General features: G+C 44.9%; 2 protein-coding genes across 2 annotated transcripts in view; one reads left to right on the top strand and one right to left on the bottom strand.

The window, feature by feature from the left end:
- Positions 1-5,447, top strand: part of BRCA2 (BRCA2 DNA repair associated) — a 40,009-nt gene extending 34,562 nt beyond the window's left edge. Inside the window, exons 22-27 of the mRNA XM_067291099.1 lie at positions 968-1,169; positions 1,410-1,576; positions 1,672-1,807; positions 2,429-2,685; positions 3,270-3,419; positions 4,707-5,447. Of these exons, the coding sequence (XP_067147200.1) occupies positions 968-1,169; positions 1,410-1,576; positions 1,672-1,807; positions 2,429-2,685; positions 3,270-3,419; positions 4,707-5,345 (1,551 nt within the window). The 3' untranslated portion in view covers positions 5,346-5,447. The remainder of the gene's footprint in view (positions 1-967; positions 1,170-1,409; positions 1,577-1,671; positions 1,808-2,428; positions 2,686-3,269; positions 3,420-4,706) is intronic.
- Positions 5,448-5,547: 100 nt separating this feature from the next.
- On the bottom strand, positions 5,548-26,338 carry N4BP2L1 (NEDD4 binding protein 2 like 1). The gene is made up of 5 exons (XM_067291109.1): positions 26,176-26,338; positions 12,774-12,898; positions 11,807-11,895; positions 10,642-10,718; positions 5,548-8,035 (listed from the first exon to the last, which is right to left on the bottom strand). Exons 1-5 carry the CDS (start codon positions 26,298-26,300, stop codon positions 7,807-7,809), a joined length of 645 nt encoding a protein of 214 aa, XP_067147210.1. The 5' UTR covers positions 26,301-26,338; the 3' UTR covers positions 5,548-7,806.
- Positions 26,339-27,302: the final 964 nt, after the last annotated feature.

A 27,302-nucleotide genomic window follows, 5' to 3' on the forward strand; every position in this document is an offset into this window, starting at 1 on the left:
TTGCCTTCTTTTAAGATTTCCTACAGTATGCTTATTGCTAAGTAAGTTAGAATAAAAAATTTGAAAAATATTTGAATGAAAGCTTGTTAAAATAGCCAAGTAATATCTTGGATTGCAAAAAAGAATAAATTATTCTCTCTTGATATAACAAATCCAGAATATAGTGCAATTATGAGTTAATATTGTTTGTTATTTTATTACTTTGTTCTGTCTTATGTAGATGAAAACTAAATGTGTCTATTAAGTCTTTAGAGTTGTATACATTTTTCTTGCAAGCTGTTCACTGAAGTATTTGAATGATTATACTGACTTTCTCTCTTTATTCCCTGTTCCAATTCAATCCCAATTTTTAAGTGTTTATACCTTTATTAATTAGATGGAGGTGATTAGTCCCTACCAGTTGTTATAGATTAAATGCGTGCCTAATCTGTTGCAAGATCAGGGTCCTTGACTGCACTAAAACCCTATAGCTGTGACTTTCTCTGATAAAATGTTATGCATATCTGTTATGTTACATGTAAAGGCATCTGGATCTTGAAGGCTTGGTCAGAAAGATAATGCTCCTGATGCATTTTGATATAAATCACTGTGTCAACTCAGAGACAGCAGTCAGCTGAGAGGCATGCATCTCTTTTTTTTTTTTTTCTCTCAAAGAACTTTCTTCTAATATATAAACATGCCTGTTATACTAAATATTCATCTTAAGCAGACTCCTCACCAATTACCATGTAAGAACAGCATATAATATAATACTAGTATTCACATGGTGCTTAGCTTCGGTTAAGACTGGTGACCCCCCTGTGTTAACATAGAATCATTTCAAGTCCTAGTAGTATATCAGCTGAACAATAGATTATTTGTAACAGAAGAATACTTGGAAAAGAGGCTGTCTAAAAACCTTGAGAGGATTTTTTTTTTTTTTTAATTAATAAGAAAAGATACTGAATACTTTTTCCCTTGGTTACAGGGCTATCTCAGTGAAGACCAATTAAAAGCTTTGAATGCTCACAGGCAGATGATGAATGATAAAAAGCAAGCTCAGATACAGGCAGAATTCAAGAAGGCAGTAGAGTCTGCAGAACAGGAAGAACATGGTTGTTCCAAAAGGGATGTGTCTACTGTATGGAAATTATGTGTGGTAGACTACAGAAAGCAAGAAAAACATAATGGTTAGTACTTGGACATGTGTAAGTGACTGTAATTTACACATGATAACAGCTCAACATAATAGGTATATTTGAAAAGAGTTTCCTAACAGTGTTCCAGCTTGCATGTCAACTTTTATGGTTGTATTTGGTTTTGCTTTAAGCTCTTTGGGTAGAGGGCGTGCTGTGGATTTCTTTTGTTTTGTTTAAGAAGCCTTCACATTAGTATTGTACACCTAATATATCTTAATCTGATATTTTCAGGAGTGATACTGAGTATCTGGCGTCCACTGCTAGATGTCTGTTCCCTACTAAAGGAAGGAAGTCGGTACAGAATCTACCAGCTATCAGCATCCCAGTCCAAAGGAAGATCGGACCCAGCTAAAATACAGTTAACAGCAACAAAGAAAACTCAGTATCTACAATTACCGGTAAGTGCTTTAACTTCATGAAGATGTGTCATGATTAAAAAGTATAACAGTCTGCATGACAGTATGTTGTAAATATTTAAAATGTGTATTTTCAGGTCTCACAAGAGATGCTGTCACAGATTTTCTTTCCTAGAAAGGCTCTGACATTCACAAGTTTATTGGATCCTTCTTTTCAGCCGCCATGTGCTGAAGTTGATTTAGTGGGAGTTGTAGTTTCTGTTGGCAAAACAGGTATGTTGTAGACCATGTTCATGTCTTTCCATTGAATAAGTACTAAAACTTCTTATTTCAAAATTCTAGATGATCTTGGTATTGTTCAGCAGGTCTGTCAAAACCTGCTACAAAACCTAATACAGCCCGTCACCATGACATGCTGGCAGATATTTTTTGATTTCCCTAAAGAAAAAATGTCTTCCCTTATTTGTTCAGGAACTACTTTAGTGTGGGAAAATCCAAGCTCAAGAGAAGCTTTTACTTTAGGCATTGCAGAGGTTGTCTTGCATGCACGTGAGCTCCTCTTCTGTGTAAAAATATCATGAAACCAGGGAAGCACAGCCATTGATGCTCCTGGCCAGAGACAGACTGATAATCTTTTGGTTGAAAAAAGAAAGCACCATAGGAATATTGGTGTTTAAAACACAGACTTTGAATTGGTCTCTGCAATCAGTAGGGAGCTAGTGTAGGCTATGAATGAACCATCAAACATCTGTTACCATGCAGATAGGCTGCACTGTTACATTTATCAATTAGAACTCTTTCAAGATGTGTTATTTCTTTTTATAAATACAAATTGCAGTAATCAACCTTTATTTAAAGGTTTATCATTTAATTCAATTTTTTCCTTGTTTTTAGGTTTCATTACTTTGGTGTACTTGTCTGATGAAAACTATAATCTAGTGGCAGTAAAGATCTGGACAGATCTTAGACACCTTGCTGTTGAAGATATAGTTGTCCGCAGTTCGTTCATTTCTGCAAGCAACCTTCAGTGGCAATCTGAATTCAGATCAGAAATTCCTATGCTTTTGGCTGGTGATCTTTCTGTATTCTCTGCCAGTCCAAAGGAAAACCATCTTCAAGAGAAATTTAATGAACTGAGAAGTGTGATAAAGGTAAACCTTTTAGTTCAACAGTTAATTTTAGTTATTGCTGTGTTGTATTCTTCACCAAAGAATCTGTTAGTACTGATAACTCTTACAGTAAGTAACGCATGTAATGTTGACTTTTAGGGGGATTTTGTACTGTCCTTAAGATGTGCCACAGAATATTCTCTGGCTAACAAAAGTAGTGGAACTGTCAATGGGGAAATCTGCCACTGACACTTTCGCTCTAGCCTTTTTAAAGTTTCCTGTCTTGCTCAATTGAACACGTTCATTAACCAAATGGCTGTTAAAACAATTATTTTAATTTTGTAGCTGTGTTAAGTAGTGCATCTGGTCATGCCTTCTCACTTCTTACTGAAAAACAGGTTTAAGTACAGAAGGAAGTGTTTCTTGTTAACAGTATCAGGAAGGTATATTTTGCCCCCCACCCCATAGAAGGTGCAGCAGTCTTCTAAATTGTTGGTTACCCATAAAATAAACTTCTGGCAGAATCATGATGAGAAAGCTTAGTCCCAAAAATTTTGTTTGCAAGCATATAATACTTCTGTAATTTAAAAAACTGTTACTGCATTGTAATCTGTTCTTCTTTACAGAATGTGGATTCCTTTTGTTCTGATGCCGAAAGAAAATTGATGAATTTGCTCCAAAGAAACGGCCCATTTACACCCAGTTTACCTAAAAGATATGGCTTGGAATGCCTTTCCCCTTGCAACTCAGGCCTTTATGCAGGGTGTAACAGTTTGGTAAGCTTCTTGTAACTAATACTGATTTTATACAAACATTACTTAAAGTAATAATATAAGCACATTTTATACTAATGGCTTATACTGATTGGTTTTTCTCCTCAAAATTTCCACAAAAATTGTAGCTAGAGATTTGTTGCATTTTCGTCACCTCTTTGTCCACTAAAGTCAACATCCTTATGCATTTTTTTGGTAAATTATGTTTACAGAAGTGTTCCAGTGGTGCTTAACTTCCTTTCTAATTTTATATGAGTAAATTGAATCCTCTTTTCCCTTACGGGTGACTTACTGCTTTCTAGGTCCCATTATGAAGACTATCTGACATATGGATGTCACTGGGAGGAAAATTCTTCATCAATATTTTATTTTTCTTCCAGGACAGTCTGCAAGTCCTACCCTTGTTTAGATAATATATCTTCTGCTCTTTTTTTCTAGATATAGTTCACTTATAGTTTACTTAGTAAATGTTTACATTTGGAGCAATCTCAACATCAGTTGTTGAAGTTAAATAGTACTCTCTTTTCCCTGAAGGTTGCTGGTGGTAAGTTGTTCCAGAAGCATAGCCAGTCGGAGTGAGTGAGTCGGAACAAAATTTTTTTCTGCCGCTAGTTGCTAGGGAGGTGGAAGCACCCTGATATAAGACTAATTCCTGGGGACTAGATTAAAAAGTCTGCAAAGCATCATTTTCTATTTTCAGAGGCAGTTCTAATATTTAATTCTGAAGGTTTAGTGGTATATATAATTTTATTAAATATATTAATCAATTTAAAATAAATGAGACTTTAAAGGTATACCAAAGTTAAGCATGGGTTTGAATGGCTTGCAGTGTAGTGATCATCTTGTGCATATGGTTACCTTAATTTTTTCAGTCTATATGCTGCCCTCCTTTCTTTATTTTCCCCCTTTTTTTCCCAGTTTTCTTCTCTATTTTTCTTTAACAACCTTTTGAGTATATATTCAGTGCAGTAGAAATCAAAGTTAACTCTGTTCTGTAATGATTATTTTGAATTCTTACAATCTGGCACAGAAAAAATTCCATATGTTTAGTTTAGATTTCAGAAACTGAAACTTTTCTGTCTTAATGTGCCTTTAAAAATGATTTATCAAGCATCAATCCTTGAAAAAAAAAATGTTAATCACTATCAGAAGATAACAAACTTAACTTGGACATGAATGATGGCATAGCATTTTTGTATCAGTTTTTTTCCCTCTTGTGTGGAAATTTTTGAGGAAGCTAACAAAATAGTATGTTTTATTTAACATAAAACTTGCTTCTTTTTTAAACAGGTCTCCTCTCCTAATATCGAAGTAAAGTATCATAGCCCTTTGGCAAATAGCATACAGAATTTGAAACTTGTCCCACAAGGCTCAGCAAAAATGTCTTCATCTGCTACTACTAATGAAGACCATCCCAAAAACAGCAAAAAGAGAAAAGCTATGGACTTGCTCAGCCGCATACCTGCCCCTCCACCACTGACACCAATCTGTTCAACTGTTTCTCCATCTTTAAAAAAGGCATTTCAGCCTCCACGAAGTTTGGGTTTTCAGCACAGCAAGTCACCAAAAGAAACAAACCGGAATATCAGTCATGCCACCCCCTGTAGAAAATTGAGAGAGACTGTCCATCTTCCTGAGAATGATCTGGTTGCAGATGAAGAGCTTGCGATGATTAACACACAAGCATTCATAAATACTTTACCAGAAGAAAAGCAGATTGATTGTGTAAATGAAAATAGCAGTACAACAGCTACTAATTTATCTGATGATCTTTCACGAAAAAATAGTTTTAAATCTGCTGGGGAAGCAAATAACTCTTTAAAAAACTGTGCTGAAGGAGCTGAGACTTTTCAGAAGGACACAGAGGAAGCTGAGGGCTCATTAACAGACTGCAGAAAGCTACAGAGACAAAAAAAAGAATGCTACTAAATTCGTGTGTACAGTATTGTATATATTTCAAATTCAAATGATTTTTACACTTTGTACATTAAATCCTGATTGTATTTAATAAAGATACATTACAAAAACAAAGATTAACTGGCATTTCATCTGCAAAATATAATAAATTGGAGTTGAATAATTATACATTTCCCACACAGCTATGTATGATACAATAGGCATCAGCGTGGCTGAAGGTTTATTGACATTTTATAAGCCATTGCTTTGATTCTGATGTATTCCTGAATTACAGCACAATCTTTTGTTTCTGTCTGAAACCATCAGTTTTGTTGGCCTCTGTTAGAACAGTTGTTTGGCTGTTAGAAGTAAATATGGAGCACATCTATTGGATTAGCACTGTGCCAAATAGGTGAAAACAATTCCCTGATTCCATTATAACCAGAATTTAACACTTTAATTCTGGAATATTGCTTTTTAATTTCAGTACAATTCTCGTAATGTTTTTTTTCCCTCATACTTCTTATAGTGCTAAAAGTTTTAGAAAACAGCTGTAACTGTGAAGGTTTGATAGCAATGTATAAATGGATTAACAGATTAATCCTTGGGCAATGTTTCTAAACTACTCAGTTGTAGTTAAAGGTACCACTTCGAGCCACAATGTTATGGAAAGAATGATCTTACTTTAATTTCATCACTTATGAGTTCTTTCTGCCAGGAAAATATTCAAGCGCAGTAGTGAGTACTTTTACTCATTACTTTGTTCTCATTAAGCTCAACAAGCAAGACTTCTCAGAACTGGAATTTCTACTACTCTACTTTCTCCACTCTAGCAAGCTGAGCTGCAACCTCCATTGGGATTTTGCTGTCAGCCTGCCCTGTCCTGCTGCCTCCCGCCAGGCGCCTGCCAAAGGTGGATGCTCCTGCAGGAGGCCAGCAGCTCCCCCCACCAACCTGGGGGGGACCTGGGGACGGCTGAACGTTGTAGCAGGACCAGAGAATTGTAATGGGGTGTAAGTGGCTTCACTACACAACTGCTGATGTTTCTGTAAGCCTTGGTGCAATGCTGCAGAGCCAGGTTCCCTAGGCCCCCTTGTTCACAATTATTTATGACGAAGACCATTTAAGACACTACTACCTTAAATGCTGCTTGAGTAAAAAATTTATCCCGTATGTCTGCTACTGTCCTACAAACAGCTTTGCTTTAGCACAGTGACAGCATGATATTTCTTTATGCCTCTTAACTCATCTGTCTACTAAACTGCTAATTAGTTAAGCTGTACCTATGCTTCTCAGTGTCTAGTGCTAGCTCTCTTCATTTCCTACCGCAAAATTAAGCACTACTGTCCCTTTCTACAACTGCTGTCTAATATTTCACACCTACTTTAAAAAATTGCCATTGCAAATGCTGCATTTTAAAAATTGCTTCCTGAGGCTTCCTGATACGGAAATAATCAGTGTGATTTAAAGATACAGACAAAGGAAAAGTAGTGCAAGATAGCTTCTTTCTTTCATTCATCCATCAGTGTGTGGGTTCTCAGCACTTTGTCATGGAAGGAGCTGATTTCTCCACTTATGTACACTTTTTTTTTATTCTTTCTTAAGTAATTATTTTCTGCAATAGAATTTGTGCTTTAGGTTATTTCAGGTATGTTGTAGACTTATGTTTCAACTATTTAGAGCTGTTTCTGTAGCCCTGGTCCTGCTTGCCAGAGTTGAGTGCTAGACTAGCACTAACAGCTGCTTTGAAGAGCCTCTATACACGGCCTTGTGTCAGGCCCGGCTGAACTCAGCCTCTTCTGCCAGCCCAAGTCTTGGCCAGATAAAGAGCTCGGTTCAGTGTTAAAGCTTTTCTTGAGGCTGGAGAAACTGTTTGGCTGTGTAAGAGCTAAAGCGAGAAAAGCACGAATCAAAGCAGCAGAGATGTAGACGTAGAACAGGAACACTGTTAAATCTTGATATGGTCTTGTAGAGCTACTTTTTTGTTTTATGAGTCACTTTGCCTCTCTTAAAGCCAGCAGTAATGCCCTGGACAAGATAGAGGGGGAAGAGACAACAGGCCATGAGAGACATGCAGCCAGGTAAGAGGTAGCAAAATGTCAAGAAAGAACCACTGCACAGAGGAGGACTTGACCACTTAGCCTGTAATGAAAGAAAGCATTTGGGAATATCTAGTATTATCTATTAGTGACAGCTAGGTGGGGAAAAAAAAGAGAGTGATGAGCACAGCTAGCAAATTTCACTGTACACATGGCTGGATTTTAGTGGCGGAAGAAGGATTGGGCAGGGGTGTACAGTTTGTACTGGGTACAGTGGGCTTGGCTCAGTCATGTAAACCTGTGAAATTATTGTCCACTGACATTTAAAGACTTGTAAGATACAAAAGTCTACATTAGAAATATAGTAGAAAAATACAAGAATAATTTAGAAAAATGTAAAAATGAAGACAGACATTTATACCCTGACAATTAAAACACATTGTGAAATCTGCCCCTTAATTAATTGGTGCAAGGTTTGTACGTGGCACATGTGGTCTCCTGTCGGCAAGGGCTGCCTGGGGGCTGTGCTGGGTCCCTCGGCCGCCAGCTGCCTGGGGGCCCCCAGCGCTCCTCTCAGCTCCACTCGGCTTTTCAGCCCGAAGAACGCTGTGGAAGGTAACACCGTGCTCGTACTGCTCCTTCATCCGCTGTATCTTTTGTCGAGGGACAGCATGAATGTTTCTTCTATAGAACCAACATGAATAGAAAATACAGGTATTTAGTCGTCCATATATTATAGGTTATCTTAAGCTTGCTAAGGTTCCTGCTGTGCTCAGGACTTCAGGTCTCGTCCCCAGCGATATGATTCTAGCCCTTTTTTGCTATTGTTAATCATTGCCACCTACATTTCAAAATTATTTTTGATGACTTTGTTGCAAAACATAACCCAAAGATTTTGGTGAGCAGCCAGGCCGTGAGATGTTAGATGAATACTTTGAAACACGGGCCAGCTAGGAAAGCAGTGCGTAGACCTGTGTATCATGTCATATGAATACTGCTGTTACTTAGTGCAAACAGCTTGCCAGGCTCGGGGAGCTTTGACACACCTGCGGAAAGGCAGCCAGGGGCTGTAGTGCCGCTGCCTCACAACAGACACGTGCAGGGCCAGACCCTGCTGCTGTGGTACCTGAGTGGGAAAACTCAGCCCAGGTGCTCTCTGGGCTGAAACACCAATGCCTGCTGCTGGCTGCTGGCAAACACAGGGACTTGAGGGGAAGGCGGTGGGAAGACAAATGTGGTACAATTTGGTGTTTGCCACAGAGGCTGGCCACACTCATGCATTGGGAGCAAATGAAGAAGTGGCTGAGAGGGAGGGGAACAGGGTGCTCAAACATGCAGGGCTTGCTGGAGAGACCAGAAACAGCTGCAGATGCTCAACACTTTAGTGTGAATTGGTTTTCCAAAAAAAAAAAAAAAAATTTTTTTGCAAAAAGTTTTTGCAAACTCTTGATAGCCTTGTTTTTTGCCATTTAGCTCTTTAAAGTGCCATTAGTGATTCAGCATGCAGGATGGATTCATTCTGGCACAAGCTTCTCCTGCATCTGTATTTTTTGCAGTCTTGCAGTGTGCACGTCCTGGAGCACTCAAAAAAACCCTTTTTCCTGGCAGCAATGAGGTGCTGGTCATGCAACAGGACGAGCACCCTACTTGCAATGTGGCCACAAGGCTCTCCAGCAGTCAGTGCCCCGTGAGTGCCCAGGACCAGCACCCAGCACACACTTTATTGCCAGCAAAGATGCAATGTGGACATGCAGTCCTGGAACCAGAGGGGTAACAGCAAACCAACCCCTGCTCCTTCCCTCTTTGTACCAGAGCTGTGGAGATGGTAAAGGACTTGTGCTCTCAGAGTGGTATCCTAAATCACACCAGGGTGTGCAGGACCCATAAGCAGTGCTCTGGAGAGAGTTAGCTGTGATTGTATGGGAGACCAACGTTGTCCACATCAGTTTTGGGGGGGGGGTAAAAGGTTGTGGTATCTAGGGAACCTAGCACTGGTGGAAACTAGTGGAAACGAGGGATGTTTACCCGCTATCTAGAAATGTGCAGCACAGACTGAAGGCCCTCGTGCACTGGAAAGCACCTTCAGTTGTCCCTGAACCATTTGCCAAGGGGCTGTCTCAAACTGAATGTATTTGAATCAGCTTTACAGTGCTTGCAGGCTACCATAAACCATTGACTTGTTTCAACTGATTAATAAAACAAAATACAAGTTAGTTACCAAGCAGTTCGTCCTATAATTAATGATTACTGCTAAAATCCATCTCTGCAGTGATGCCCTACAAATCCCTCCTGGCTGGTGCTGGTGAAGCACATGCTGGCCCAACTGTGTGAGGCTACATCGTGGCCATTCTCACTGGCCTTTGGCCCCAAGCCATCAGCTGCCGTCTGCCGTGTCATGGCTCCCTTGGGGCTGTGAATGCTCTGCGGCACAGACCTCTGACATTTGTCTCCATCAAGCATAAAAAGAACACCACTGATTCTTGACTGGAGTTCCTAGCTGATACAAAAACATTAAAAAATTGCCAACACCTAAAATCAGTCGGAGTGAAGTAACCATGTCCTGTTTTCTTGAGATAAGTAAGTTAGCACAGGCTTGCTTCTGGGTCTCATAGGTAGGGGTGCACTCTGTGCTGCAATGTACTGCACAGCCAGCTGGCTACAGGCCAGGGAATTTGTCTGCATGGATTTTGCAATAACATAACCGTTCACCTGCATCCACTAGCCAAACAGCATATTTAGAGCCATATTTGGTTACCTCTGTTACAACAGTATCATGCAGAAGTGATATGCACATTGTACCCTTTTGTATGTGTGTGTTAAGAGCCTCTAGAACCTCATTTCTTGGAAGTGCTTAATGTAGCATCCCACCACACTACAGCAAGATGGTATTTATTATGGTTATATTTTTTTAAGAATAGAAGTCAGGATATTGTCTGTAGTGTCTCTACATGTCTTGCACCCAAATACAGAAAGTGCTGTTCAAAACACAGAACAAAAATCAGGGTCCCTGCCCCTAGACATTTGCAGTATGAATATATGCTTCAGGCAGGTACCTTTACTAGTCCACCTTTGACTGACTCCCTTCAGATCAGTCAGACTCTTTTGGGGCTGAGCTCACTGCACATCAGGTACTGAGTAACAGAACAATTTCACAGTTCTTCTGTTGTCATCTATTAGGGTTTTTTTTTTTTTTTTTTTAGCACATGCAAAGAGGAAGAGGGCTAACCTTTCTTCAGAGCACATCAATAAAATGAGAAACTCCCTGCTGAATCAAAGAGAGAAAGATGTACCTTGCCAGTTCTTGAACACTGAACTTCCAGGGTGTATCTGGCTCTCGGAATATAACTTCATAGTTATTTTCAAGGGCCTGAAGAAGTACACAGAAGTTTTAGCCGTAGACAGATGGCTGCCGAGCCCAGGGGTAGCTGGTTTTCCTGACTCTGTGAGCACCACCCTGAGATTTTAGCTGGCCGAGAAGAGACGAGTCACATCCCACCAAGAGCCACAAGGAAGGAGATAACAGTGATCCTCACCAAGACTGTGGGCTGAGTCCCAGCTAGTTCATGTCCTCTCACATCAGGGATTTGAGTTCCCAGCAAACCTCAGCATAGCTCCTGGCTATGTAATACAATTAATTACTTGATTGCTTTTGCTCTTGGATTTTTTGGGGGGGGTGGGAGGGTTGCCCCCTGAGGAAGTTATATAGAAGCAGAAAGGAGGCAGGGAACTCTGCTGACCTTTTTTACATTTTGTCCACCTCTGGTTGAGATCTCTCACTGGCTACATAGTCACCTACAAGCATTCACAATTTGTACTATTGTAGTAACACACCTAGGGTTTGCAGCACTACTATTAATACTTGCCTCTTTTGGGCTCCAAAAAAACAATACTTAGACTCAAATTTCTTAACTGGCAAGACCATAACCCAAGAACTTATAGCTGTGCACAAGCATGAATGTAAGGTTGGCACTGACATTATGAAATTGTATAAAAATATTGCCAATAAATGCTGTCCCTGCCAGAATCACTGAAAACAGATACAAATGCATCCTCAAAGACACTTTATTGTGTATTTTTCACAAGTCCTGAACTAAAACTATAAATCATATCTTGATATATTTGTCAACTAATAATTCTGAAACTGTTAAATTCATGCTACTTTTGGGGAAGGGGGTGACAGCCTGAGCGCCAGGAAGTTACAGGGGAAGATCAATGACTGTTAATCTTTTTGAGTGATTTTGCTTCTGCTCCATTATACAGCCAACTAGATAGAACAAGGACACTGGCATCTCTTTCCTTACTTCTTCACGGCATCAATTATCATTAACTATAATTAGAGAACTAAGGGAAAACGGAAGTAATTATTTTTAGCCATGGTAAGAACCCTTTCCATTAGATTGCCTCTTAAATGTCATAGCTGAGCATGTAAAAGCAATAAATCATAGCTTTCCCTACCATCATCACATACGGCTTCATTTCCCAAGCATGGATGTTGGTATTATCAATAATAACCGGGCTTTTCCCATTCTTCATTACTTTGTCTGCTGTAATGCAACACATTAAGTAAAGCTAAAACATATTAAATAACAGACTGATCCAGGTTTTATTAGCCCCCAGCATCCTTTCTTCGGCCCACTCCTAGCGTACTTGGCTCTCGACCCTGACGTGGGTTTTCACCTACCGCCCAAATGCAACCAGGGGACAGTAAATCAGCTGACGCCTTCCCAAAGGATGTTATGCAGCCAGTGGCTTTGCTCAGTGGTAAGATCTGAAATGCCTGTAGATCATGCTTACAGGTCCATAAGCACTAGACAGCCACAGCAGGTATTAATGACTATTTGCAGAAGACGTCTGCTCCGTGATCTCAACGTACGTTTGCCATTTCCACAAAGGAGTTCAGAGCGCAGCCTCAGAAGCGTGTTACGCTTTTCTCCCTGAAACAGACACCTGGATTGTTTCATTCTCAAACGTACAATTAAGTTTGCAAGTTTCCTCTGGGACATCACTAGTAACTCGGCGTAACACCCACTTCCCAGTGGGGACCGACACTGGAGGAGTTTTACACTGTGAACAACAACGTGCCAACAGTGGTACTGAGCCGCTGCTGTGCTGGTGTTGGCATGCCACCTGCTGTTACCAAGCTACCTAGTATTCACTGTTCTACTTCCTAAAATAACATCCATCACCAACCTGTGGTCATTTCTGAATTCTTCTCTTTTGTGCTATAAATTCAGACATTGTAAATAATTTTTTTAACCAGTAAACCATGAACATCAGTGGATGATGCACTCCAAAATTATCTTCCCAGAGTGTTACTATACTGTACACCACTACTTTGAGATACTTTATTTTGGGGGCTAAGTTTATGGATAGTTTATGAAGGTAAAACTATGCTAAGAAAACCTGGCTCCATGTCAGTCACCTCTCGCTTGGTTCCATTTGTGTGCCTCCTCCAGGAAGTCATGCTGAAACACGTACACACCGTTTCTATTAAAGAAGTCATCAGTACTAAGAACTACAGCATTGGGGTAGTCACGTTTCAGTTGTCTGAAAAAAAAGATCAAAGAAGGATTAGTGCACACTAATGTACTCCTTTAGAACAGAGCATTAAATCGAGAGCCTGGTGAATGCTCTGCAGCTTTGCAGAGCGCTTTGCTTTGAAAACCCCAACTTCAAGAGAACTGAAAATAACGTAATTGGTAGAGGGACACATAGGAGGACAGGAGTGGAGCTTAAAAAGATGTTCTTGATTCCTTCAATTCAGCAATCTATAACAGAATATCAATATATGAGTCTTTAATGATATTAATTAACAAATTCAATTTTCTTTCAGAGTTAGCTGAAAAGAGATGATTGTAAATAACCAAAAAGATACTGATAATCTCAAGGAAGCTGGTCTCCAAAGACAATCTGATCACGGGAGTTTCGCTAGAGAGATTTTTGAAGCAGCACAGGGCAATCCCTCAGCTCCTAACGGCCAATACATCCCGCGCAGACGCTCCTTGGGGCCCGGGAACCACAGGGAGAGCAGCGCTGCGGTGAGCTGGCTGCACTGCGGTGAGCCGGCTGGCCACCTTTCGGACACCCGGGGATGGGTGCAAGGGAGTGAAAACGCTCCTTCGGTGATGACTTAAATTTGACGCATTCTTCTACCAGTCCTTAGAGAGTACAAAAAAAATCTTAATGCAAGACGGGGTTCCCATTTGCACAGTTGGATCTTGACTTATTTGTGCCCATAGATAGAGCTGTCTCTCTCCTCAGCCCCAGGAGTGCTGGGAGGAGGACGAGGGTAAGGATGAGGAGGATAAGAAGGAGGACGAGAAGGACAAGGAGGATGAGGAAGAGAAGGTCAAGGACGAGGAAGACGAAGACAAGGAGGATGAGCAGGCAGGGAGGATGACGACAACAAGGATGACGACAAGGAAGAGGGAAGCAATCTCTCCAAGAAGTTGGGGCAAGCCCGCTGCATCACCTTGTTCCTCTCATCCCCCTCAGCCCAAAACAGCTCTGGAAAAGAAAACCAGGCCAATGCAGAAACCTGGTGCCTCTTGGACGTGGAGGCGCCTGCCCCGTTCTCTCACACCACCCCGAGGTCTTAGTCCCCGTGGCTCATTTTAACTTCCCTGATAAAACGTTTCTCTTCCACTCCTATAAGCTGCAAAAATCCCAAATATTTCTCAATGTCTGATCGAACTGAGCAAGGGCAAAGGGAAAGGTCCCTCAAGGTTATCTGCAAACAAACAGGCAGATGGACAGACAACGTTTAACTCTGTCATCCCGAGTTCTGCTCTCATCATTTACTTACCAATTTTATCCCAATCTGCCTGCTAGCAGCAATTCCTCACCAGTACTGCACACTGCTTTTAGCTGAGGAAAGGTCCACTTCTGCCTTGGTAACTTCCACTATAACTTCTCTCGGTTGATTAATGAATATTATTTTGCGGTAGTAACTGCCACCGAGAGCACAGACTCCACTGCCGACTGGCTGGCCAGCGCTGACCTTGCAGCCTTGGGCTGCTACTGCGAAATCCCCTATCACTTAGTGGCTACGTGCAGTTATCTTCTAGCACTGAAATGATGCTTATTCACGTAATTACTTCTGGGCAAACTGATCTAACAAAAGGCATGTTGCAAACTGCTGGAAAGCAGTCAAACTATTCTCACGTTAATTTTGGTCCCAGGCAAAGAATTCTTATCATGGAAAGCATGTGAACATCCAACACATTACCTGCTTACTCTCGTGTTGATAAATTGATATATTTAGCTCTCGATATAATTCAGCAGCTTACCTTTCTCTCTGTTTTACCCATCTGCATCACAACCTCTAAAAAATGAGTTGTGCTAAAATTTGTATAGTCCCTTTAACTGCTAATGTGCACATGTAATTGTGCATATTAATAAAAGATCCCAAGATGTTTGTTATCTTGCCCAATGTTCCTTTCCTTTAAAACTTTTTGCAGTCAGGGCAATTTCTTTAAATTATTTTCTTAGCATATATCTTGTTATTTAATTTCTAACACATATACGTACATTTACATGAGGACTTTGATATCAACCCTTTAAGCAATCTATGCATGGATGCTACGTATGTGATTATTGGTAAACTCAGTCTACTACCTTCACATCACTGGTAATTAAAGTAGATAAAAGTTGTGCTTCAAAGAAAGAAAAATATGGCACAAAATGTGTTAAAAACTATGAATCACTGTCACATTTGCCTTTTTTCCTACTAAACAAGTGAATGCCTACTAACAGCAACATAAGAGAACATTAAATGGGAAAAATAAGAAGCTTTACCTTCTGCTTATTTTGCTGTGTTTACATGTGGCTTTTTAAAGCAGCCAAACTAACACTAAAGTTTACAAGTGCTTTCAGTAATCCTCTACTGACTGTGAAGTCAGCAAAAATTCTGGGGTTTTTGCCCTGTATAATTTCAACAGGCACCCAAACCTCTTTAGCGTTTCCCTTGCAACTCAAGACAGCTATAAGCCACAAACAAGTTGGTTTGCTTAGAAAAAAGGTTTTATGGCATCACATTAGAATCCTAATCACTCTGCAAAATAAAAATGCCTATATTTTGGCAAAATTTACAGCAGCAGTTGAAAATGGGAGGACTTGTGACCAATGCTGCTTATTAACAAATTTTGAGCAGCACTATAAAACAAAAATTACCCATTGCAGTCAGATCAGTAAGCGTCAAACTATATTAAGGAGGAAAAGAAGAAATCTCACTGTGAGATCAAAGGGCGCTTATCAGATATGTTAACATTGCCAAAAAAAAAGAAAGACTTGCATTGTGATAAACAGTATCACCAAAGGGCCAGTGTTAATTTATCTATGATGTGGGACATTTAATTGCACAGCTCTCTGTCTTGCTGTAGTTATAAAACGTGGCATATTAGACATCTTGCTAAACGCAAGTTTGCTGCTGGATTTCAGAAAAAAAGAAGGATTGAAGGAAACGGGGATGTTTCCTCTCTTGCAATAAATCTCCCAGAACCCTCCCTGCCCTTTTCTTTTCCCCTTCCCCAAGGGGAAGCAGATTTGTTCGCCAGGCAACATATCACATTAGATTGCCTGATACGGCCAGGAAAAAAAAAAAAAGCCCTTAAATGCTTCTGCTTTTCTTTAGCTCTGTCACAAAAGCAGCACAACTCATGCTTCTGCTGCTGGAAGAGGATGAGCATTCAGAAACGTGGAGCTGTGGAGGGGCACAGGCTTTGCCGCCTGCCCCGCTGACGGCAGCGGCAGCCGCAGGGTGCGGGGATTCGGCAGGGCAACATGGCTGCTTGGTGCACATTTACCTGCTGTTTCGCCTTGGCCATGCTTATGATGGTTGCTATGATCAAAAAAGGAGAAACATAGTCTTTCTGTTGAAAACCTAATTGTGCTTCTATTTGACCATAGTAGCTTTGTAAGAATTGTATCTCTGAATAGATAGGTGTTTTTAAAGTCTTCTAAGTTATTAATCTGAGGACCTGTTCCCATGATTTACACAGTTTTTAAGTCTCATTTTTATTAATAGCATCTTCAGTGCTTTCAAATGATAGTTTTGAATTTTAAGAATACATATTTCTGCCCTCATAGATAACAAACTAATTATCTAAGATTTCAACTAGCTGGATGCAAGTGGAGTACATGGGAGAAGTCTCCAAGATCACTAATAATATTATTGGAGAAAAAAGAAGTCCATAACTATATTTCTCAGGCTGTCATGTTTTTCCATCAGAAAATCTGAAGGTAAATGAACTTCCGATATTGACTAAGTATATTGGAAGGAACATTCTCAGCACCATAAAAATTAATGGAACTGTATTTATTTCAGGCAGATCTCAGAATTGGTAAATTTTCTAATGTTTATGTAATGACACTGCATCGAGCTACTTATTCTGGTCACTCTCCCTAACACAAGGCATTCTCACAGCATCTGAAACGTATTTGGTTTCACTGGAAAATCAGACCTGTGAGATCTGGAACACCTGCATGGCACCATTAGCTGCCTGTACTGTTTGGACAACTGCTAGTGCCCTGAAGACTGACCCGGTGCAAACCCGCCAGTCAATTGCTGCGGTGTTGCAGAGCGCTCCCAGAGCGCGTCTCGCCTGCTCAGCTTAGAGCAGCAGCTGTATTTTGCAGAGCAACAGGCTGCACGTGAGGTTTGATAAACAGATTATTCAGGAGAATTCCCTGAAGCTTAGGGCATTTTGTATTAACATGGCTAAATGTTTGCAATGCATTACCACCTGGAAGCACGAGCTAATAGCAAAGCCCATAACACACATCCAAGCTGGAGCCGTGAAGGACATTAAGGATCCTCCTAACAGCAACGGGGCTGGACAGAGGGCTGGCAGCATAGGAAGGAGCTGGACAAACACAGTGGAGATAACTGGAGAAGCCACAGATTATGCCGAGCAGCAATTCACAGAATCACAGAATCGCTGAGGTTGGAAGGGACCTCTGGAGATCATCTAGTCCAACCCCCTGCTCAAGCAGGGTCACCTAGAGCACATTGCACAGGATTGCATCCAGGCGGGTTTTGAATATCTCCAGAGAAGGAGACTCCACAACCTCTCTGGGCAACCTGTTCCAGTGCTCTGTCACCCTCACAGTGAAAAAGTATTTCCTCATGTTCAGATGGAAACGTCTGTGTTTCAGTTTGTGCCCGTTGCCTTGTGTCCTGTGGCTGGGCACCACTGAAAAGAGTCTGGCCCCATCCTCTCGACACCCTCCCTTCAGATACTTGTACACGTTGATAAGATCTCCTCTCAGCCTTCTCTTCTCCAGGCTAAACAGGCCCAGCTCTCTCAGCCTTTCCTCATAAGAGAGATGCTCCAGTCCCCTAATCATCTTTGTGGCCCTTCGCTGGACTTGCTCCAGTAGTGCCACATCCCTCTTGTACTGGGGAGCCCAGAACTGGACGCAGTACTCCAGATGGGGCCTCACCAGGGCTGAGGAGAGGGGGAGGATCACCTCCCTCGACCTGCTGGCAACACTCTTCCTGATGCACCCCAGGATCCCATTGGCCTTCTTGGCCACAAGGGCACATTGCTGCCTCATGCTTAACTTGGTGTCCACCAGCACTCCCAGGTCCTTCTCCGCAGAGCTGCTTTCCAGCAGGTCAACCCCCAACCTGTACTGGTGCATGGGGTTATTCCTCCCCAGGTGCAGGACCCTGCACTTCCCTTTGTTGAACTTCATGAGGTTCCTCTCTGCCCACCTCTCCAGCCTGTCCAAGTCTCTTTGAATGGCAGCACAGCCCTCTGGCGTATCAGCCACTCCTCCCAGTTTTGTATCATCAGCAAACTTGCTGAGGGTGCACTCTGTCCCTTCATCCAGGTCGTTGATGAAGAAGTTGAACAAGACTGGACCCAGTACTGACCCCTGGGGGACACCGCTAGCTACAGGCCGCCAACTAGATTCTGTGCCACTGATCACAACCCTCTGAGCTCTGCCATTCAGCCAGTTCTCAATCCACCTCACTGTCCACTCATCTAGCCCACACTTCCTGAGCTTGTCTATGAGGATGCTATGGGAGACAGTGTCAAAAGCCTTGCTGAAGTCTAGGTAGACAACATCCACTGCTCTCCCCTCATCTACCCAGCCAGTCATTCCATCATAGAAGGCTATCAGATTGGTTAGGCATGATTTCCCCTTGGTGAAGCCATGCTGACTACTCCTGATCACCTTCTTTTCCTCCACATGCTTGGAGATGGCTTCCAGGATGAGCTGCTCCATCACCTTTCCAGGGATGGAAGTGAGGCTGACTGGCCTGTAGTTCCCTGGGTTCTCCTTCTTGCCCTTTTTGAAGACTGGGGTGATGCTGGCTTTCTTCTAGTCCTCAGGCACCTCTCCTGTTCTCCATGACCTTTCAAAGATGATGGAGAGTGGCTTAGCAATAATGTCCGCCAGCTCCCTCAGCACTCGTGGGTGCATCCCATCAGGGCCCATGGATTTGTGGGTGTCAAGTTTGCTTAAATGATCCCTAACCCCATCCTCCTCCACCAAGGGAAAGTCTTCCTCTCTCCAGACTTTCTCTCTTGCCTCCAGGATCTGGGGCTCCTGAGGGCTGGCCTGAGCAGTAAAGACTGAAGCAAAGAAGGCATTCAGTAACTCTGCCATCTCTGTATCCTTTGTCACCAGGGCATCCACCCCATTCAGCAAAGGGCCCACATTTTCCCTAGTCTTCCTCTTGCTGCTGATGTATTTGAAGAAGCCCTTCTTGCTGTCCTTGACATGCCTTGCCAGATTTAATTCCAAACGGGCCTTAGCCTTCCTCGTCGCATCCCTGCATACTCTGACAACATTCCTATATTCCTCCCAAGTGGCCTGTCCCCCTTTCCACTTTCTGAATACTTCCTTCTTCTGGTTGAGTTTTGCCAGGAGCTCCTTGCTCATCCATGCAGGTCTCCTGCCTCCTTTGCTTGACTTCCTACTCACAGGGATGCACCGCTCTTGAGCCTGGAGGAAGTGATGTTTGAATATTAACCAGCTCTCTTGGACCCCCCTTCCTTCTAGGGCCCTAACCCATGGGATTCCTCCAAGTAGGTCCCTGAAGAGGCCAAAGTTTGCTCTCCTGAAGTCCAGGGTTGTGATCCTACTTGGTGCCCTGCTGCCTCCTCGCAGGATCCTGAATTCCACCATCTCATGGTCACTGCAGCCAAGGCTGCCCCCGACCTTCACATCTCCAACCAGTCCTTCTTTGTTTGTTAGTACGAGGTCCAGCAGCACACCTCTCCTTGTTGGCTCCTCCACCACCTGGGTCAAGAAGTTGTCACCAATGCTCTGCAGGAACCTCCGGGACTGTTTGTGCCTAGCTGTGTTGTCTTTCCAGCAGATATCAGGGTGGTTGAAGTCCCCCATGAGAACCAGGGCCTGGGATCGTGAGGCTACTTCCAGCTGTCTGTAGAAGGCCTCATCAACTTCCTCTTCCTGATCAGGTGGCCTGTAGTAAACACCCACAACAGTGTCACCCATGCTAGCTTGCCCTTTGATCCTTACCCATAAGCTCTCGACTCGCTCTTCATCCACCCCTAGGCACAGCTCAATACATTCCAGTTGCTCTCTCACATAAAGAGCAACTCCACCACTTTGCTTTCCTGGCCTGTCTTTCCTAAAAAGCACGTAGCCATCCATGACAGCACTCCAGTCATGCGAGCTATCCCACCATGTCTCTGTAATGGCAATGAGATCATGGCCCTGCGACCGCACACACATCTCTAGTTCTTCCTGTTTGTTCCCCATGCTGCGTGCATTGGTGTACAGGCATTTCAGAGAGGTGATCGAGCATGCAGGTTTCCCAGGAGGGACACAAGAGGGTCCTCCATAGCCACATCCCATGCGCACTTCCCCGGCTGCGTTCACCTGCTGGAGGCGTCCTGACTTGAGCTGTCTTTTGCCAACTACCCTGGCACTATAACTCTCCCCTTCCCCCGTCTTTCCTAGTTTAAAGTCCTCCTTGCCAAGTTGGCCAACCTGTTGGCAAAGACCCGCGTGCCCCGCCTCGTGAGGTGGATCCCATCTCTCGCCATCAGTTGTCGATCTTCAAACAGAGTCCCATGGTCGTAGAAACCAAAACCCTGTTGCCAACACCAGCGGCGCAGCCAGTCGTTAACTTGGAAAGTCCGTCTCCTCCTCCTCTCATCCATCCCCCTCACTGGCAGGATTGAGGAGAAGATGACCTGGACTCCCAGACCCTTGACCACCATCCCCAGAGCTCTGAAATCCTGCTTGATGGTCTCCAGTTTGCCCTTGGTGTCATTGGCGCCCACATGGAAGAGCAGCAGCGGGTAATAGTCCGAAGAATGGACGAGCCTAGGCAGTCTTTGCACGACATCTCTCACACGAGCCCCCGGCAGGCCACAAACCTCTCTAGACAAGAGGTCTGGTCGGCAGATAGATGCCTCCGTCCCCTGCAGCAGGGAGTCCCCCACAACAATCACCCGCCGCTTTTTCCGGGCGTTCCGGCAGGGCACAGGGTCTGTTGTCCCAGGTACTTCCCTTGCAGCCATGCCCATCTCCTCCTCATCCTGGAGGGCACTAAACCTGTTCTTCAGCTGCAAGTCTTCAGGAGGAGTAGGAGCCTTTCTCCTCCCACGAGCAGTGACCAGTTTCCAGCCTTCTTCTACGATGTTATGATGTACCGTTTCACACGGCCCAGAGCCCTCCGTCAACTCCACTGCTGTGGGGGGTTGGGACTCCCAAAGCTGCACAGTCTCCGAGAATACCCTGTCTATCTCTTGCTCTGCTTCTCGGATGCTGCGCAGCCTACTGACCTCCTCCCGTAACTCCCTTACCTGACGACACAACTCGTCAACAGCAGCACACCTCCTGCAGGAGAGCTGACTGCCAGCCCAGGCCTCCCGGAGAGGCCCCAAGCACTCCCTGCAGCCTGAGACCTGGAGAGCTGCATCTACTGTCAGAGGGTCGGTCTGGGTCCCAGCCTCTGACACAGCAACTCCAACAGCCACTGGGGAACGCGCTCTGCGGCGTGTCACAACCATACGTGAGGAAGCGTACACCACAGGGAACAGAAACGAAGGTACCTTCACGCGTCCCTTCGCGCGCCCTTCTGCACGAACTGCTGCGCAAACTGCTGCCTCTGTTCGCTGCACTCTGGGCCTGGCTCTTATATAGGCCTCTCCCTAGCACTGACTCACAGGGTGCTTGACCGCCCTAATCAAGGGCCACCGGGATCAAAGGCCCCAACTCCCTCTGGTCAGGGGCAACCCAGAGAGCTCGTTAGCAGCAGCCACTCCTAGCTAGAGCTCAGTGCTAGAGCCTTCAATTCCTCAGTGCCAATGTAATTTTTCCCTTCTGTTTCCTAGTCATCTGTTCTGCAAGATTGCTCTCTCCATGCTTCATAAGGGGCAAAAGAATGACCCTATTTCAAGTGATAAATCAACAGCAGTGGATGAAAAGTTATATGATATTCTATTAATATATAAAGGGAAAATTGAACAGTCTGCTCCGGTTGTTTGATTATGCCTTGTATGTGGGCAAAACTGTTAGCTAGAGAGGGCCACGTGTTACATGAGTTGTGTCTCACAGCAACACATTGCCAAAGAGCTGGAAATACAGCTGCTGTACAACAAAGAAAGAGCCTGTTCAGGAACCAGGTATGAGCTTTATGCAGCTCATTTGATTTTCAGAGACGTTTTTGGAAGCTATGCCCACTCCATCATCTCAGATAACCATCAAGTCTTCTCGGCAGTTGCCTCAGTTTGATCAGGAAATTTGTACTGTGAAGCTGGGAGGACGTGCTGAGGTGGATGGTGCTGCACGCACTTCCGACGGAGGCGGTTAGAGATGTACCTGCAAACTGCCCTCTTCTGCTCCGCGCTTCTGCTGGTGGCAACACCGGGTGAACAGTCAGAGGGAGCCAGTTAGGATCACCTAATAAACAAGTAGTTCGGGGAACATTATCCTTAACTGTGAAGTGGAACTCGTATTGGCTCGAGCGAGGAGAAGTTATGAGCAGTGATGGCAGGGCAGGGAAAATAAGCCAGCATGAAACCTTAAAAGATGCACCATCTGCCTTCTGCTTTCGCAGGGCTTCTAATCGACAACGCTCCTTCTGTTTGTCCTTCCTCGCACTGCAACTGCTTGCACACAGCCAGGCTGCACAGAGCACTACCCGCCATCACAGCCCTCCACTTGCACGTGAGGAGCTGCAGGAGCTGCACCATGAGCTTCTCAGCGCAGGGCTTGTTTTCCTAGGATATGATGGAAATTGTATTTGTAACAGAAAGGGCAGAAAGAGAAGCCACTCCAGATGCTCGTTAGGACTCAGCTAAACTGGTTTGTGGGCCCACTGCTGAATGGGGTGGGTGCCCTGGTGATGAAGGATGCAGAGAAGGCAGAGTTACTGAATGCCTTCTTTGCTTCAGTCTTTACTGCTCAGGCCAGCCCTCAGGAACCCCAGACCCTGGAGGCAAGAGAGAAAGTCTGGAGAAAGGAAGACTTTCCCTTGGTGGAGGAGGATCGGGTTAGAGATCATTTAAGCAAACCTGACACCCACAAATCCATGGGCCCTGATGGGATGCACCCACGAGTGCTGAGGGAGCTGGCGGACATTATTGCTAAGCCACTCTCCATCATCTTTGAAAGGTCATGGAGAACAGGAGAGGTGCCTGAGGACTGGAAGAAAGCCAATGTCACCCTGGTCTTCAAAAAGGGCAAGAAGGAGAACCCAGGGAACTACAGGCCAGTCAGCCTCACTTCCATCCCTGGAAAGGTGATGGAGCAGCTCATCCTGGAAGCCATCTCCAAGCATGTGGAGGAAAAGAAGGTGATCAGGAGTAGTCAGCATGGCTTCACCAAGGGGAAATCATGCTTAACCAATCTGATAGCCTTCTATGATGGAATGACTGGCTGGGTAGATGAGGGGAGAGCAGTGGATGTTGTCTACCTCGACTTCAGCAAGGCTTTCGACACTGTCTCCCATAACATCCTCATAGACAAGCTCAGGAAGTGTGGGCTAGATGAGTGGACAGTGAGGTGGATTGAGAACTGGCTGAATGGCAGAGCTCAGAGAGTTGTGATCAGCGGTGCAGAGTCTAGTTGGAGGCCTGTAGCTAGCGGTGTCCCCCAGGGGTCAGTACTGGCTCCAGTCTTGTTCAACTTCTTCATCAATGACCTGGATGAAGGGACAGAGTGCACCCTCAGCAAGTTTGCTGATGATACAAAACTGGGAGGAGTGGTGATACCCCAGAGGGCTGTGCTGCCATTCAGAGAGACCTGGACAGGCTGGAGAGGTGGGCGGAGAGGAATCTCATGAAGTTCAACAAAGGCAAGTGCAGGGTCCTGCACCTAGGGAGGAATAACCCCATGCACCAGTACAGGTTGGGGGTTGACCTGCTGGAAAGCAGCTCTGTGGAGAAGGACCTGGGAGTGCTGGTGGACACCAAGTTAAGCATGAGGCAGCAATGTGCCCTTGTGGCCAAGAAGGCCAATGGGATCCTGGGGTGCATCAGGAAGAGTGTTGCCAGCAGGTCGAGGGAGGTGATCCTCCCCCTCTCCTCAGCCCTGGTGAGGCCCCATCTGGAGTACTGTGTCCAGTTCTGGGCTCCCCAGTACAAGAGGGATGTGGCACTACTGGAGCAAGTCCAGCAAAGGGCTACAAAGATGATTAGGGGACTGGAACATCTCTCTTATGAGGAAAGGCTGAGAGAGCTGGGCCTGTTTAGCCTGGAGAAGAGAAGGCTGAGAGGAGATCTTATCAACGTGTACAAGTATCTGAAGGGAGGGTGTCGAGAGGATGGGGCCAGACTCTTTTCAGTGGTGCCCAGCCACAGGACACAAGGCAACGGGCACAAACTGAAACACAGACGTTTCCATCTGAACATGAGGAAATACTTTTTCACTGTGAGGGTGACAGAGCACTGGAACAGGTTGCCCAGAGAGGTTGTGGAGTCTCCTTCTTTGGAGATATTCAAAACGCGCCTGGATGCAATCCTGTGCAATGTGCTCTAGGTGACCCTGCTTGAGCAGGGGGGTTGGACTAGATGATCTCCAGAGGTCCCTTCCAACCTCAACCATTCTGTGATTCTGTGGTTTACGCTGTGATACACATTACACCTTCTGCACAACAATGGGCATGTGCAGCAGCTGATGTGTTAAAAATACTTGTTTCAAAAATATTGTTTTGTTATGGATCAAGACATCTGCCTGTGTGCACAACTTTCCTGGTATATCTTGCTTACCATGCTGCAATTAACAGCACCAAAAAGGGCATAATGTGGGATGGGCACATCCCTGAATTTTCTTGGCACAGCCTCTTTTTATAATCTAGCCAGAATTAATGGAGAGGCACTACACACAGTTTTTGCAACTGCCCTTTGTGCCACGTACTGCCGAAGGTAATGATACAATTAACATGTCACCTCTGTCTTTTCCAGGAGCTGGATGCAGAATGAGATGCTTGAGTGTTCATCTCCCATGGGACTAAAACAAGGCTTACTATGCATTTTGTAAGTCTGTCATTAATAATTAATCTTGTGTTCTAACCGAAAAAACGGTGGTGAGCCAGTTACTTGTACCTGTGAAGGATACGTCCGCAGATCATGAAGTTCTTTCTGCACTACAAGAAGACCCAAGCTCCTCTGAAAGAGATGAGGCCTGTCCTTACACCACCTCTTTAGGGAGACACATATTTCGGATTTCACTAAAAACACAGTATCCGTAACTGCATTACATAGTCTTACAAAACATGAGAGGCAGAAGGTAGCGTTTTACAGAAAGTACAGTACTGAAAACAGGAAATACTACAGATGAGGCCATTGTAGGGTTTTATACTGCCACCTTTTGCAGCAGAGCCCTTCCCGCGAAAACAACAGCATCAGTGAAGTCCTTGAAGAAACTGTGTACGGTACTAGCACTTGGGCCTTCCTCACCAGAGTCTGGAAACTTGAGGGAAGGACGTGGGGGGGGGGGATTTTTCCTCTTTTTGTGGAAAGCGGGTGGTACTGGGGGTTTTGAGATACCAGATTTATAGGTTGTGGCTAAGCTGTGTTGCACTGACTGTGGCACCGTCTCCCAGCAATCTCCTCAGAGTTGTTTCTATCTGTAAGGTTTTTTTTCAAAATCAGTTTTTTAGACCTGTTTGAGAGAGGAACAGTCTCTTCTGCCCTTCCATTTCATACACCGCTATTGCTCTGACTAGAAGTGCTAGGCATCAGGAAAACGCAAATCACCATTCTTGTCAAGCTTCAGTGCCAGAGAGGGGAAGGGCTTTACCACGTCTGTGATACACTGAGAAACAGCCCAGGGTACAAATACCAGCATGGCGTTTTGCACTGAAGAGCATAAAAAAACAAATAAAAGATATTGTTCCTTGGATCGCACTGGGAACATATGTTTTGGTACTGACCACTCAGAACAAGGTACACAGTCCTGTGGATAGTATATACTTAAAGCAGTTACTCGTAGCCTAAGGAATTAAATTTAGGACAGTTTTGAATGACCGAGGAAACTAAGGTTTCTCGGTGACTGTGCTTACACGAGGTCTCAACAAGGCGCTTCCTTACCGAGACAGAAACCAACGCTGCAGCATGCTGTCGGCTGCCTCATCCCTGTCCCAAACCCATCTACAAGGAGCGTTTCTCATTCCTCCTTTTAAAGCCACAGCGAGGCAGGCCAAGGACTCCCCGAAACGCGACGCTGACTTACTGCCGGCGCCAGACCCGGCGAAACCTGCCGCGCCGCTTCCCGCCGCCGCTCCCGCAGCTACGCGCAGGCTTTCACGTGCCCTGCCCGGCCCCCCCGGCAGGGCGGAGGGGCAGGAGCCAGCCCGGGGGGGCCGGGGCCGGGGCCGGGGCGGCCCTTACCTGGCCAGCGTGCTCTTCCCGGAGCCGGGCAGGCCCCGCAGCAGGACGAGGGTTTTGCCGAAGCGGCGGCGGGGCCGCGGATGCAGGCTGAGCCCCCCGAGGGCGCGGAGCAGCCGCTCCTCCATGCGACCCCGCGCGGCTCGGCTCGGCTCGGCTCGGCTCGGCTCGGCGCGGCGCGGCTCGGCCCGTCGCGGCGCGGCTCGGCGCGGCGGGGGCGGCCCCGGCGGCCCGGCCCACCCCGGCCCGGCCCCGCCGCCCCTGGGACACGCGCGGCTTCGGCCCCCCCGGCCGCGCGGGCGGGTCCCTGCCGGGGGGCACAGCTGCACAGGGATGTGCACAGGACAGTTTCCACGGGGAACTGGTCAAAACCAAAACAAAACAAAAAAACAAACAAAACCCCCATAACTTTTCCCCACACAACCTCCCCCTTCCCCTTACAATTCATGGAAACTGATGAAGAAATGGAAGCTCGGGCCACTCGACAGAATAAGCCTAGTTTTAAGATCTTACATTTTCAGTTTGCTTCCCGTGCAAAAGTGAAGGCTCACTTTAAAAAGAGAAATTATGGGGAAAAAAATACATTGTCTAAAAATGCATATCCAGGGACTAGGAGGTTACAAGAAAGAGAAGATACGTGCATCCAAACACTGCACAAAACCGTTGAGTCACTACATTGGTTTTCTCATCAGCATATTAGCCCAGGTAATCATCTTTAATCATTTAAATTAATCTCCAAATTCTCACAGATATACAAAGGCGAGTGCTGAAAGTCTGCAGTTCCAAGAGTTGAGTAGAGGGGGCGCATGTGCTATGAACTGCAAGTTACCTAAGAAAGGGAATCACCAAATCACTTTAGAGTGGAGGTATCTACAGCACCTTCAAAACCTTCAGGTGCTTTTTTTTTTTGGGGGGGGGGGGAAGAGGAGGAACAGGGGGACGATAACCCATCTGTTGGAGTCCCCCCCGGCCCCAGCAGCAGACAAAGATTTCAAGCAGATATCGCTAAATAACTGTGCTGCATGATCTAGGTGACCCCATCCATCAAACTCACTGCACCACCATTGCTTTGTCCAAATGCCTGATCACATAAGAAACTATGGCAAGTTCAACAAGATTTATTTTCCATA

Source organism: Apteryx mantelli, chromosome 1, assembly GCF_036417845.1.
Source record: "Apteryx mantelli isolate bAptMan1 chromosome 1, bAptMan1.hap1, whole genome shotgun sequence".
Taxonomy (NCBI): Eukaryota; Metazoa; Chordata; class Aves; order Apterygiformes; family Apterygidae; genus Apteryx; species Apteryx mantelli.